An 11,960-nucleotide genomic window follows, 5' to 3' on the forward strand; every position below is an offset into this window, starting at 1 on the left:
CTGGAAACCTTTTTTTCCATTCGACCCAAATAAATCTACTGACTGATAATTTCAAGTTTTGAACACACAAATCAAAGTACATACGTGGTAAGGTAAAAAACAGTTTAATGATCATACACCAAAAAATCACATGATCATGTTTAGTTTTTTTGCAAGGGAATAAAACTATTCTGTCATTCCCCCATTTGCTAACATTGTAAACTGAACTATCAGATTTTTTACAAGTTAGAAATTTCTGGTCTGTTACCAACTTCAAATCAGATGTGAAACCCTGATGGTAACAGTTTGGGGTTCCAATGTGAAACTTGCAAAATAAGGTACTCTTGAAATTAATCAAGAAATTGATCCTTAGAAGTTTTACCCATTTGAAAATAGCACTCTTGTATGCTTTGTACAAGGGGTCTATATCGAAACACACTTCCCCTTTTCAGTTAGCCAAGTAAAAGTTACCATCAATCACAACCTGAATTAAATGGTAGGGGTAGGGGACAAATCTGAAAGTGGCTGCGCTTCTCTACCAGGTAACTCTGAACTTGAAGATATGGGGGCGGTTGTCCAATCACTGTGTCCTTAGAGGACTGGGATGACTGAGCAATAGTGTATAAGGCCTCCGTGGAAGGAAAAATGGAAGTCATTCCTTCCGTTTTCAGTAGTATAACTTAGGAAGCACCCTAGACCTAGTGAAAGATGACATTTTTGTGCTTTGAGTTAGGAATCTGTCCCCTTGACTTCAGCCTTCGAACAGCCTCCCGCATATGTTTAGGCTGTAGTGGTGGCAGCTCTCCCCATTTCTCACACACATCCAAAGCTAGAAAAAAATCCAAGAGAAAAGCATTTCATTATTACATATTAACTTACAATCTGCTTTCTTTTGAGCTCTCTAACTTTTTCTTCACTTCCTGAGCTAGTTATGGAAACAGGGAAGAAATGCTTCTTGTTTTCATAGCAGAAAGTTGCATCTTACCCAGCAGTGGGAAGTAAATCCTAAATGACTACTTAAAGCATTAACTCCTTTTAAAAGGTGGGTTCAAATTACAAATATAAAATCACTTGCTAGAGACTTTAGAGCTGATGAAGGTTCAGACCACTGTTAGGGGCTTCCCATGTGTATCGTGGGATGGAGGGGAAACAACACTGGCTATTCCTTCCACTTCACCATAGCAGTGGTAATAGATGTGACTCCTTGCAGATCAATCAAAGCACTGGCTTTGCTTCTCTGGGCTAAGGAGGAGGAACCAGGGCTTTCCTTTTAGCCACTTAAGATTGGGATCTGGAGAGATTTAGAAGGCATGGAGGCCATGCTTCTCATTTGCCTTAACACAGTGCAAGCAGAGGAGCCTAAACTGCTCAGGGAGTTAGTTATATTTAATATCTTAATAAAAAGCATGAACACATATGATCCTCTTAATATTTTTCTTGAACATAATAAAGGCATTCAACCATTGTTTATAATAACACCTAATATAATGCAGACTTTACTCACCTTCTTCTACTACTTCCCCAACAAACACCTTAGAAATGCCTGACATAGCAATGACGACATTCTGAGATACTGAGGTGCCAGTGATAGACTGAATCAGCTTGAAAAACAAAGTATTTTTAAGATTAAGATGATGTTGTATGATCAAAGGGTCTTTGGATCTTAGCAAACTCAAAGGACAGTCTGGTGATTAGAATAACTCGGTTAGATCTACAAAGCACTTTCAATGATGGTATTAAAACGGACCCAACTCAATTAACAACTATCTCTTTTGATCACTTGAAATCCTGAAATATAATCACCAGAAACAAAACTGCTGTTATCCAGGTAACTGAGGTAAAGCATCTTTTTTTCCCCACCCGAGTTATCCAGGTTTTCATCTCCTCTGCTTCACAATGCTAACTTCTAAATCTGGCTTCAACCAAATGGTGATGGTAGTGAAACTGGGTAGTCCACCCTTACCCGTTTAACAGCAGCTTTAGGGAATGCTGATCGACGATACATTTCATAACGGTTTAGCTGTTCTTCAGAAAAGGAAGAAACCAGGATTCTGTGAAAAAGGATAAAGGAAATATATCAGTTCCCTTAAGGTACATGGAAATATACTATGAGGTAGGAGATATATAAAAAACACAGCTCTTGTTCTCAGTTAAACTGTAACAAATCTGAGTGAACCGGACTTCTCTCTTTAAGAGAAGAAGCAGTGTAGTAGGAAAAGGGGTGTTAGCCTGGCCATTACACTGGGCACAGATGTGTCCTTGACTTAACAGCACGACTCTACATACCTTCCAAAGGACATCTGTTTCTAGAAACAGACAAAGTCTAGAAAGAGAAACAGACTTTGCCTCTAGCATTTTAATCTTGTAATGCTTTAGATTTATGGTAAAAGTTTAATTTTATAGATTGCACTTAAACCAAGATAAAAGGTTATTAAACTTTCTTGGTGGACAAATCTGAGCTTTCAGGGAAGATGAAGTGGGAAAGTAACTCACTGCATCTTCTGAATTTCATCTTCATCTACTTTGTGCTTTTTCTCTTTCCTTTCTTTAGTTTCTATCTTCATCTTCTTGGCTGTAGGAGGAAGTAATGATGAGTCCTCCCTTCCAGTTCCTGTTAAATCTGATGCTTCCTGGCTCTTGAGCTAATAGGATAAATGAAAGAAACCAGCTCATTCAATTGGCTAGGCTTTCTAGGCTGACTGGATTTGACAGCATCATTAAAAAAATAAATAAATAAAAATAAACCTTTTACTGAGCATTTCCGTTGGATAAGTTACTTCCCTCAAGGAACTAGTGGTTTCGTAGGGGAGATGTCTAATATATGAAAAAATTAAATTATATCTGAACAATAAAATAATTATTTTTCCTCAATTATTAGTGGGAATAATAGAATGATAATTAAAAACCACACATTGTCACATTTCAGCCTTCATTCCATTCTATCCTCAGCAAACCATTATTTTTTAGCAGCAAATATTTTACCTTTATAGCATGGTCCAAGGCTTTGAAAGAACAATCAGGCTTATGTTTTGAAACTATCTATCATGATATATAAACCTACCAACTTGTTGGATAAAGATGGATCTATGTACTTTCTTGGTCCCACTGCCACACCAGGTCTCAGATGTCTATTTCTGGTCCTGGGAAATAGTAATGGGATATCATAGTTTCAGGACTAATCCTGCCCAAAACGTGTAGATATTCCAGCACCAATCTGAGGAAGAGTCCTACAACTCCAGGCATATACCAGTTCCATGTTGTATGAAAGTAAAGGCACATCTAGATTAGTTATTATCCTTGGCACCTCAGTATGAATTCACCAGTAACATCTGGCTTTTAATATTGAATTTGCCCTACCTTTGTCATACTTCCATTTCCTGAAAAAACAGGTGTGATCCAAGCAGTGAAAAGAAACAACTTTGCAGTCAAAAAGACCTGGGATAGGTCCTGCCTCTGGCAAACAGGTATGTGACCTCAGGTCACAAGTCATTTAACCTCTCAGGCCTCGGGCAATACTAGAAGACTGTATGTTTGAAAACCCTTAAAGAGATCACTCCTTTATGTTCCCTTCAACTTTTTTTTTTTTTTAAACATTTATTAATGTTCCCTTCAACTTTAAACTGACCTCAAAAGTAGGTGAGGATACAGGCAGCTAGGTGGCACAGTGGGTAGAGCATCAGGCCTCTAGAGTCAGGAGGACTTGGATTCAAACCTGGTCTGACACTTCCTAGCTATGTGATCCTGGGCAAGTCATTTGACCCTACTTGCCTAACTCTTTCTTATAAAGCTAGCAGTTTTGTCTTAGAATTGATACTAAGAAGGTAAGGGTTTATAAATCAAAGATGGAGATAAACAAGTAGGGAAACCAATCCTGAAGAGGCCATATTCCTGCTTGTGATTCAGAAGTGATTGTTTTTAGAAAATCTATATTTAATTTCTAATACTATATCCCCAATTGCCTACCTAATACTTCTGGTTGAAATTACTCAAAAAATTATTCAAAATCAAATTTGTCTCCTCTTCCCCAATCTACCAACTCCCTTGCTAAAGTTTCTGAGACATAGTATCTCAAAAAATGGAGTTGGATGAATACCATAGGGGTAAATGTGTTCCTTAGTTACAATTATTGGTGAAGAAGATTACATGAGGGTTTGATTTTAAATATTTAATACAATGTCAGGGTGCTGCAGGGGTAAGCCTGTAAATCCTAATCCTAAACCTAGGATTAAAACCTTGGAAAGAGAGAGGTCACTGATAAGGGAAGCTATACAGTGTTACTTAGATTTCAGGAAAGCATCTGAAAAATTATCTTATTCTCATGGAAAAGGAGAGATGTGGCACCATTTGAATAGTTAGACTCAAAGAGTAGTTTTTAATGATTCAATATCAGCTTGGCGGCAGGTCTCCAGATCTTACAGATCCTCAGGGTTCTGTGCTTATTAACTCTGTACTATTTATATAAGCTTTAAAACTTTTTTAAAAATCCTTACTTTTCAGTCTTAGAACTAATACTTTGTATTGGTTCCAAGGCAGAAGAATGGTAGGGACTAGGCAATGGGGGTTAAATGACTTGCCAAAGGTCTCTCAGCTAGGAAACAGGCCACATTTGAACCCATGACCTCCCATCTCTAGGCCTGGTTCTCACCTAGCTGTCCCTCATAAGCTTTTGATAAAAATGTTGAAGGCACCAATAGAAAGTTCATCAGATTTGCCTATGACCCTAAACTGGGAGGGAAAGCTAACACAACGCCAATATCAGGATTCAAAAATCTTGACTGGCTGGGCTGAACTTAATATGATAAAATTCAGAATGACAAATGTCAAGTTGTACACTTGGGTTAAGAAAATCAACTTCACAAGTACAGGCTTAAGTGAAGAATATTTAAGAGAATAGTTTGAAGAAGAATAAACCTATGAGTTTTAATGTAGTAGAATCTCAATATGTGCCAGCAGTATCATGTTTCAGCCAACTCTTCAGTCTGTCACTGAAACACTTCATGCCCTAGTTTGTGTGTGTGTGTCTCTCTCTCTTTCCCCTTACCTTCTGTCTTGGATTCAGTACTGTGTATTGGTTCTAAGGCAGAAAAGTGGTAAGAGCTAGGCAATTGGGTCACACAGTGTCTGAGGCCAGATTTGAACCTAGGACCTCCTGTCTCTAGGCCTGGTTCTCAATTCACTGAACCACCCAGCTGCCCGCATGCCCTAGATTCTAACTCACCTTTGTAGCTTTCCTACTGAGCCTGTTATATATAACCCAAGCTTCTACCAACTTGGACTATCCTTACCACCCTTAGCTTTGCTACCATTTTATCTTAACTTTCCCTTTTCTGAAATGTTTACACCTTGATCCTGCCTTTCAAAATTCTAACTATTTTTCTAGGTCTTTTCTAGTTTGCCTCAAAAACCATGTCCTTGGGCAGCTGGGTAGCTCAGTGGAGTGAGAGTCAGGCCTAGAGACAGGAGGTCCTAGGTTCAAACCCGGCCTCAGCCACTTCCCAGCTGTGTGACCCTGGGCAAGTCACTTGACCCCCATTGCCCACCCTTACCAATCTTCCACCTATGAGACAATGCACCGAAGTGCAAGGGTTTAAAAAAAAAAAAACAAACCATGTCCTTCAGGAAGCCTTTTTTGAGATCACTAATAGGTTGTAACCACAACCTTTTCTGAAGCCTATAACAACTTTGTCTTAATATTTGTGTATTTGTATCACGTTTCTCTCTACTTATCCCCACCTCCCAAGTAGACTGTAGGATATAATGTTCTTGAGTGCAGTGATTTTGAATTATTTTTGTATAAATTGCAGTGCCTTTCAAGGTCCTCTATATATGGTAGACACTGAGTCTAGTAGAGAGGTGACCTGAAGGATTCTTAAAAGCTATGCTGGTGATGTTCAAACACTTTAAGTACGTACAGTGATAGCCAAAGACTTTGCTTTCTGAGGACCAGACTAGTGAAGTACAGAGAAGCTCATTAACATTGTAGGCTGGCTGTTGATGATCAGTTCTTTTTTCATATCCGCCTATGAAAACACAAAAAACCGAAACGATCCTTAGTCCTGATTGGCCCTCTTTTTCCCTCTGCAAGGCTATTGTCAGAGTGACAAAAAAGGTAGCAGAGCATGTTAAAGAGTTATCGTTTTTTAGGCTGTTTATAACTTTGATTTAGTTGATTGTGTCTAAATATGAGCTCCTTGCCCAATGACCAACAAATGGCCATAGAAATAAAGGAACTGAACTGTATGAAACTTGACATTCTGATAAACAGGGCCAGAAAACAGTAGGAAGTTGCAGCAAAGTGGAAGGACAACTCAACAGTTTTCCTGAAAGTAATTGCTGCTTAGGCACCAACATTCAGTGCAGAAGATGAGGAAGTGGAAAAATTCTATAAAGTTCTTCGCATCAGATGTCCAAATTAAATAAGCATACGTTTTGCTGCATTACGTTAACTAAAACACAGAGGTGAGGCACTCATATATGGAAATGGAAATGGAAAAAATACATGAAATTCAACAGAAGTCATTATGATGCCCAGGGTAGGCCCCAGAAGAAAAGATGAAAAAATGTACCTTTCGCCCTTCTTGGCAGAGACATTAAGTATGGTGTGGAACTCTACGTCACAGTCAGACTCGGGCAACATATGGGCTAGTTTTGTGGAAAAGCTTTTTTCTCTCTGTTGTTATTTTTTACAAAGGATGGCTCTCAAGAAAGAAGAAAGAGTAAGAATATACTTGGAAGTGGGGCAGTTAGGTAGCTCAGTGGATAGAGCACCAAGCCTGGAGTTGAGAGGACCTGATTCCAAACTGGTCTCAGACACATCTTAGCTATTGTAACTTGGGAAAGTTACAACCCCAATTGCTTAGTTCTTACCATTCTTCTGCCTTGCAACCAATACTTACTTAATACTGACTCCAAGATGGAAGGTAAGGGTTTAAGAAAACACATACATACACATGCATACATACACATGGAAATGACTGACATAAAAACATCAATACTGATTAAAAAAAATAAAAATACTGGAATTGGAAATAAAAGAGAGTGATCAAAGATTTAGACAACACAGAAGCCTCATACATACCTGCCGTGTGAATACTTTGGGTAGGTACTAGAGAGAGTAGACACTCTTAAGATTTTAAAAATGTATCATGGGGCAGATAGATGGATTGAGAGCCATGCCTAGAAAGGAAGTCTTGGGTTCAAATCTGTCCTCAGACACTTCTTAGCTGTGTGACCCTGGGCAAGTCACTTAACCCTAATTGCCTAATTGCTCTTCTGTCTTGGAACAAATTGATTTCAAGAAGGTAAGGATATTTTTTTTTAATTACATATTTTAAGAGATGACAACTCATTAGTGATGGAACCATTCCAGTCTCTATAGTCAGACCATATACTTTTTGAAACCAGGGTAAGAATTAGAATAAAGCTGGAAGAATAGAAAGGAGAAAAAGATATGGTGCCCTGTCATTAAAATAACCTTGCTCTGACATAAACAATTACTAATGCCAAAAGTGGAATATAGAAGGACATAGATACCAATTACAATAATTTTGTGAAGATAGGATTAACTCTCCCCTTGCCTATTTTTAAATTAATCAACAAAAACTGAAAACACTCCTACTTAACACTAAGTAGGAGAGGTTCACAAACCACTTGCTAAAAGTAGGTGTCAACTCTAGAAGCAACTGACCACCTCCTGGGTAGTGCTAAGCAAATTTAAAGACTGCAACTGGCTCCCGTAAAGTGGAGGAAGGGACAAGAAGTGATGTGGAAAAAGGACTATAAAAATCCTGAACTTCCTGTCCAAGGGGGTCTTTGACCTGAATTTTTGGCTTGGAGGATCTTGGACAGGGACTGCAGCTTGGAGCTACGACTTGGGACTTCAACCTGGGACTCTGGCTCTTGGACTGCTTCTGGTAAGATTGCTCCTTTGGTGCTTTGGCATGGGTGAGAAGATGACCCTCCTTTCCTGGCTTCTGGAGAGATTAGTTCTGGAGAAGTCTCCCCTTCTTGGAGGAGGCTGTGTGGGTTAAACCCTTGTTTAATTTACCACTGAGTCCTCCAGTTGAGGGGCTAACCATCCCTGCCTGGGTTGAGCAGGGACAGGAACAACATTTAGATACTCTACCCTCTTTTACATTTCTCTACTTTCAGTCTTTCCATCTCTTTGTAAATAAAAGAAATTTGAGTCAATTTGACTTGAGCTATAATATTTTTAAATTGGTGACCACAGTATTATCATAGAATTCTTATATATTTAGTCAAACCATTAATTTAAATCCTACAACTTTATATATTTACATAGAAATTTAACACATATAAATCATAAGTTCTATAGCCACATTCCAAGGGCACTGGAATTCATTGGAAGTATCTTCCATCTCCATGGCCTTCCCTCTGTTGGATGGTTCCCCCCAAAATTTCCATTTAAGAATGTCCAGAACAACCATATCTCATTTCTCGCCAAGTTGAACTCTGGTCTTTACCATGACCTTCCCCCTACCTTTTGTTTCCTTTTATATGTTGCTTTCCCCATTAGAATGTAAGCTTCTAGAGGATTTTTATAGGCTTTTTATCTTTACTTAATTTGTTTTATCCAGCTTAGCAGAGTGCCTGGCCCTTAGTAAGTGCTTAGAAAATGGTTCCTGATTAAACTGCAATAGCATTTTAGGATATAAATTCATGTGTAAAATCTAATGTTGAAGGGTGTTGGAAGATTATGAGCCCAATCCCCTCATGAAACATGAAAGAAGAGAGGTAAATCTTGTTTTACAAGCAAATTATAAGCAAAATTATTCCAAAAGCATTTAAGGATGAAATTGAAAGAACAAGCAAGAGGGAAAAGACTTGGAAAGATTTATATAATGAAATGAAGTCATGACATTTAGACCCTTTATATCACAGTCCTGGATATGCTTTATAGAAGGGATTCTCACTAAATAAAAAGAAGAAATGCAGCTGTATTAGCTCAAGTGAACATAGAAGGGATCTCAGAGACATGATTATTAAGGAACCTGGCTTAATCTGCCTCCAGCCTAGATTTCCAAACTGACTTCACTTTACGCCCCTTTCATGTTTTTTATACCTCAAAACTAACCTACTAGGGGCAGCTAGGTGGTTCAGTTGATTGAGATCTAGGCCTACAGATGGGAAGTCCAGGGTTCAAATTTGACCCCAAACACTTCCTAGCTGTGTGACCCTGGGCAAGTCACCCACATGGCCAAAACCTTACGGCTCTTCTACTTTAGAACCAATACACAGTATTGATTCTGAGACTGGTTTAAAAAAACCCAAACAACTAACTAACCTATTTGCTTTTTTTCCCCATGCACAACATTCTATTTCCCTACTCTTTTCCTTTGCTTCCCTCTACCTCAAATCCTCTTCCTTCTCACCTCTGCCTCCTGGAACTCCAAGCTTCATTCTCAAACACCATCCCCTTTCAGTTCTTTCCTATAAATCCAAATCGATGTGTATATATCCCTTATTTATTTTCCCATAAACCTTTATTTCTTCTCCCTGCAATAGATTTTAAGGTCTTTGAGTTCTGAATCTGTATTTGACTTGAGTGCCTAGTCTGGCAAACTATAGATTGAGGAACAGATGCCTGTTGAATTAATTTGAATTTTTAGACACAAAAAAGCTTTAAGACTTACAAAGTATGTGTGTATACACACACAAAATACACATAGACGTAATATAAATATGCTTTTAAGATTTACATAGGTGGTGAAAGTATTATCTCCTTTTAACAGATGAAGTAACTGACCAGAGAGAGGTTAAGTGTTTCGTTCACGGGCCACTTGGTTGGAGAGTTATGGTTCTCAGAGGAGGAGAAAAGAGAGGGTAACATATGGAAATGAAAGTAGTATAAGGAGCCAATGATATGAATACAATCTTTAAAAATATTTATTTTAATATTGTGTGCGTGTACACAATGATATGAACCCCAAATTCAGGTCTAGAGCTCTTAAAGTGTGTGAGAAACTGCCATATGTCCTAGAAGAATAAAAAGAGTGCAAGTGTAGTCAAGTCAGCAAAAACTAGAATTTCTAGTAAGGAATAAAGCCAATTAAGAAAATGTTAATTCTTACTCATATTAGCCATTAGCCACTTCCCCGTTTATTTTCCATCCCATTGCTCCTAAGTCCGCTGCTAAGGATTAACAAGGCTCTCCTCAAACATCCCGCTGACATCGGGGTTCAGTCACCCGGTGTGGGAACCACTCACGGACCCCAGGTCTCCTGGCTCCAACACGAGATTTTCCCTCTATTGCAACTGGGTCCGCAGCCCTGGATCCACCGACGAGAAGGGGGCGGGGTAGGGGGCACTCAGTGGCATCTCTGGTTCCTGGAAGGCCCTGGAGGCGGGGTCAAGGGGGGTTCGAGGTTCTAGCCCTCCCCAAGGCCAGCCGAGCGCCTCGCTCACCTCAGCGTCTCCGGCCGCAGCCTCCTTGGAATCCCCGTTCTCCTCCTCTCCGGTCTCTTCTAGGGCTGCGTCGGGCGTCTGGGCAGCTCGCGGGACCAGATTAGGAGTGGCAGAAGCAGCAAAGAGGAGCACCTTGTCCGACGCGGAGCCCTCTCCTGCCTTCTCCAACGACGACTCACTGGGCTCGTTCATCGCAGCCCCACGGGGCCAGAGGAGAGGGTGAACCCTTTTCACTAGTCGGGGAGCAAGCCCACAGAGCCCAGCCAGCTGGGGATAATAGGGTGCCTCCAGTCGCACCGCGATGACAACACCATACGGAGCGTCGGAGGAGCCAATCAGCTCCGTAGGCGGGGCGGAACAGGGGAAGAGGGCGGGGAAAGCGGGACTTCGAGTTCAAGTAAGAATTAATCTTTGCCCATGGGTGGGGGGAGTGCGGGGCCGAAGGGGAAAGGAGGAGCATGTATCATGTAACCATGTTAAAAATGAATATTAATAAATGTTTTAAAAAAAAGAATTAATCTTTGCTTGCAACAAGCATTTAGGAAATGCTTATCCTGTCCCATACACGGTGTGAAGCGCCGGCCAGAGATACAAATAGAAAGAAAGGCAGGCTACTGACTGCTTTCAAAGAGCTTAAATTCTAATTCCGTCCCAAACCCTCTCTGACCTGCCTATGTCTAGTCAATACGCCACCATCCTTCCAGGTACCCTAGCAGACAGTTTTCATCGTCTTCCACTCCATATTATTTCTCGAGTTTAAACACAATCAGTTGGCAAGTCTTAATTCAGTCTATATTTATTAAGCGCCTATTACAGACAGCTAGGTGGCAGCCAGGTGGCGCAGTGAGTAGACGCCTCTTCCTGAGTTCAAATATGTGCGTAGTCATTTACTGTATGAACCTGAGCAAGACACTTCGCCCTGTTTGCCTCAGTTTCTTCATCTGTAAAATGAGCTGGAAAAGGAAAACCAGTATTCCAAGAAAACCCCAAATGGGGTCAGAGAAAATTGGACTTAAAATGGCTGAATAGAATAATAACTACAAAAAGTATTGTTCCGGTCAGAATGTTAAAAAAACCGAAATGGCTGAAATGGCTGCATAGTTTTCTCATCTTCATTCAGCAGTATGTGCTTAGGAGAAAGACAAAAGACAACAAATGGTGGGAATGATCTAAGACTGGGCATAATTGGTGATATGATAAGGGGGCTAGTGATTCAAGAGAGGATGGCTGGGTAGTTGAATTGGTTTACCAAGGAGTTAAGATGGGGAGAAGTGTCTAGTGCTGGCTGAGAATAAATTGAGGAATCAAAGGACTGGAGGTCATGGTGTGAATGAAGAGTAGGGTTTTGTAAGGGAACGCGGAGGAAGAGGTGAAAAGCCAATAGGTAGTTATAAGTTGCATGGACCTCAAAGAAAGAGAAGCTTCTGAATGGCAGAGATAGGGGAAGAATTTGGAAGTGGAAAGGAGAATTCCAACTCTACAACTTCAGACCAATGAACCATGGATAGTGAGTAAAGGTGCAGCCAGTACTGGAAAGGATGGCCAGGGAGGCTGTG

The 11,960-nt window shown here is 40.2% G+C and overlaps 1 protein-coding gene across 1 annotated transcript; it reads right to left on the reverse strand.

The window, feature by feature from the left end:
• Nucleotides 1-88: 88 nt before the first annotated feature.
• TAF11 (TATA-box binding protein associated factor 11) lies at nucleotides 89-10,704 on the reverse strand. The gene is made up of 5 exons (XM_044672213.1): nucleotides 10,405-10,704; nucleotides 2,473-2,621; nucleotides 1,943-2,030; nucleotides 1,484-1,580; nucleotides 89-808 (listed from the first exon to the last, which is right to left on the reverse strand). The coding sequence occupies exons 1-5, from the start codon at nucleotides 10,594-10,596 to the stop codon at nucleotides 678-680; spliced, it is 657 nt and encodes a 218-aa protein (XP_044528148.1). The 5' UTR covers nucleotides 10,597-10,704; the 3' UTR covers nucleotides 89-677.
• Between the last annotated feature and the right edge of the window lie 1,256 nt (nucleotides 10,705-11,960).

This window comes from Gracilinanus agilis, chromosome 4 (assembly GCF_016433145.1).
Source record: "Gracilinanus agilis isolate LMUSP501 chromosome 4, AgileGrace, whole genome shotgun sequence".
NCBI lineage: Eukaryota > Metazoa > Chordata > Mammalia > Didelphimorphia > Didelphidae > Gracilinanus > Gracilinanus agilis.

What these genes read in the sequence shown, in the direction of transcription:
- TAF11 (XM_044672213.1), bottom strand. Translation starts at nt 10,596, where the DNA reads ATGAACGAGCCCAGTGAGTCGTCGTTGGAGAAGGCAGGAGAGGGCTCC. An exon ending in CTAAAGCTGCTGTTAAACGG is followed by an intron (nt 1,581 to 1,942) that starts GTAAGGGTGGAC and finishes TTGTTTTTCAAG; the next exon opens with CTGATTCAGTCTATCACTGG. An exon ending in TGGGGAAGTAGTAGAAGAAG is followed by an intron (nt 809 to 1,483) that starts GTGAGTAAAGTC and finishes ATTTTTTTCTAG; the next exon opens with CTTTGGATGTGTGTGAGAAA.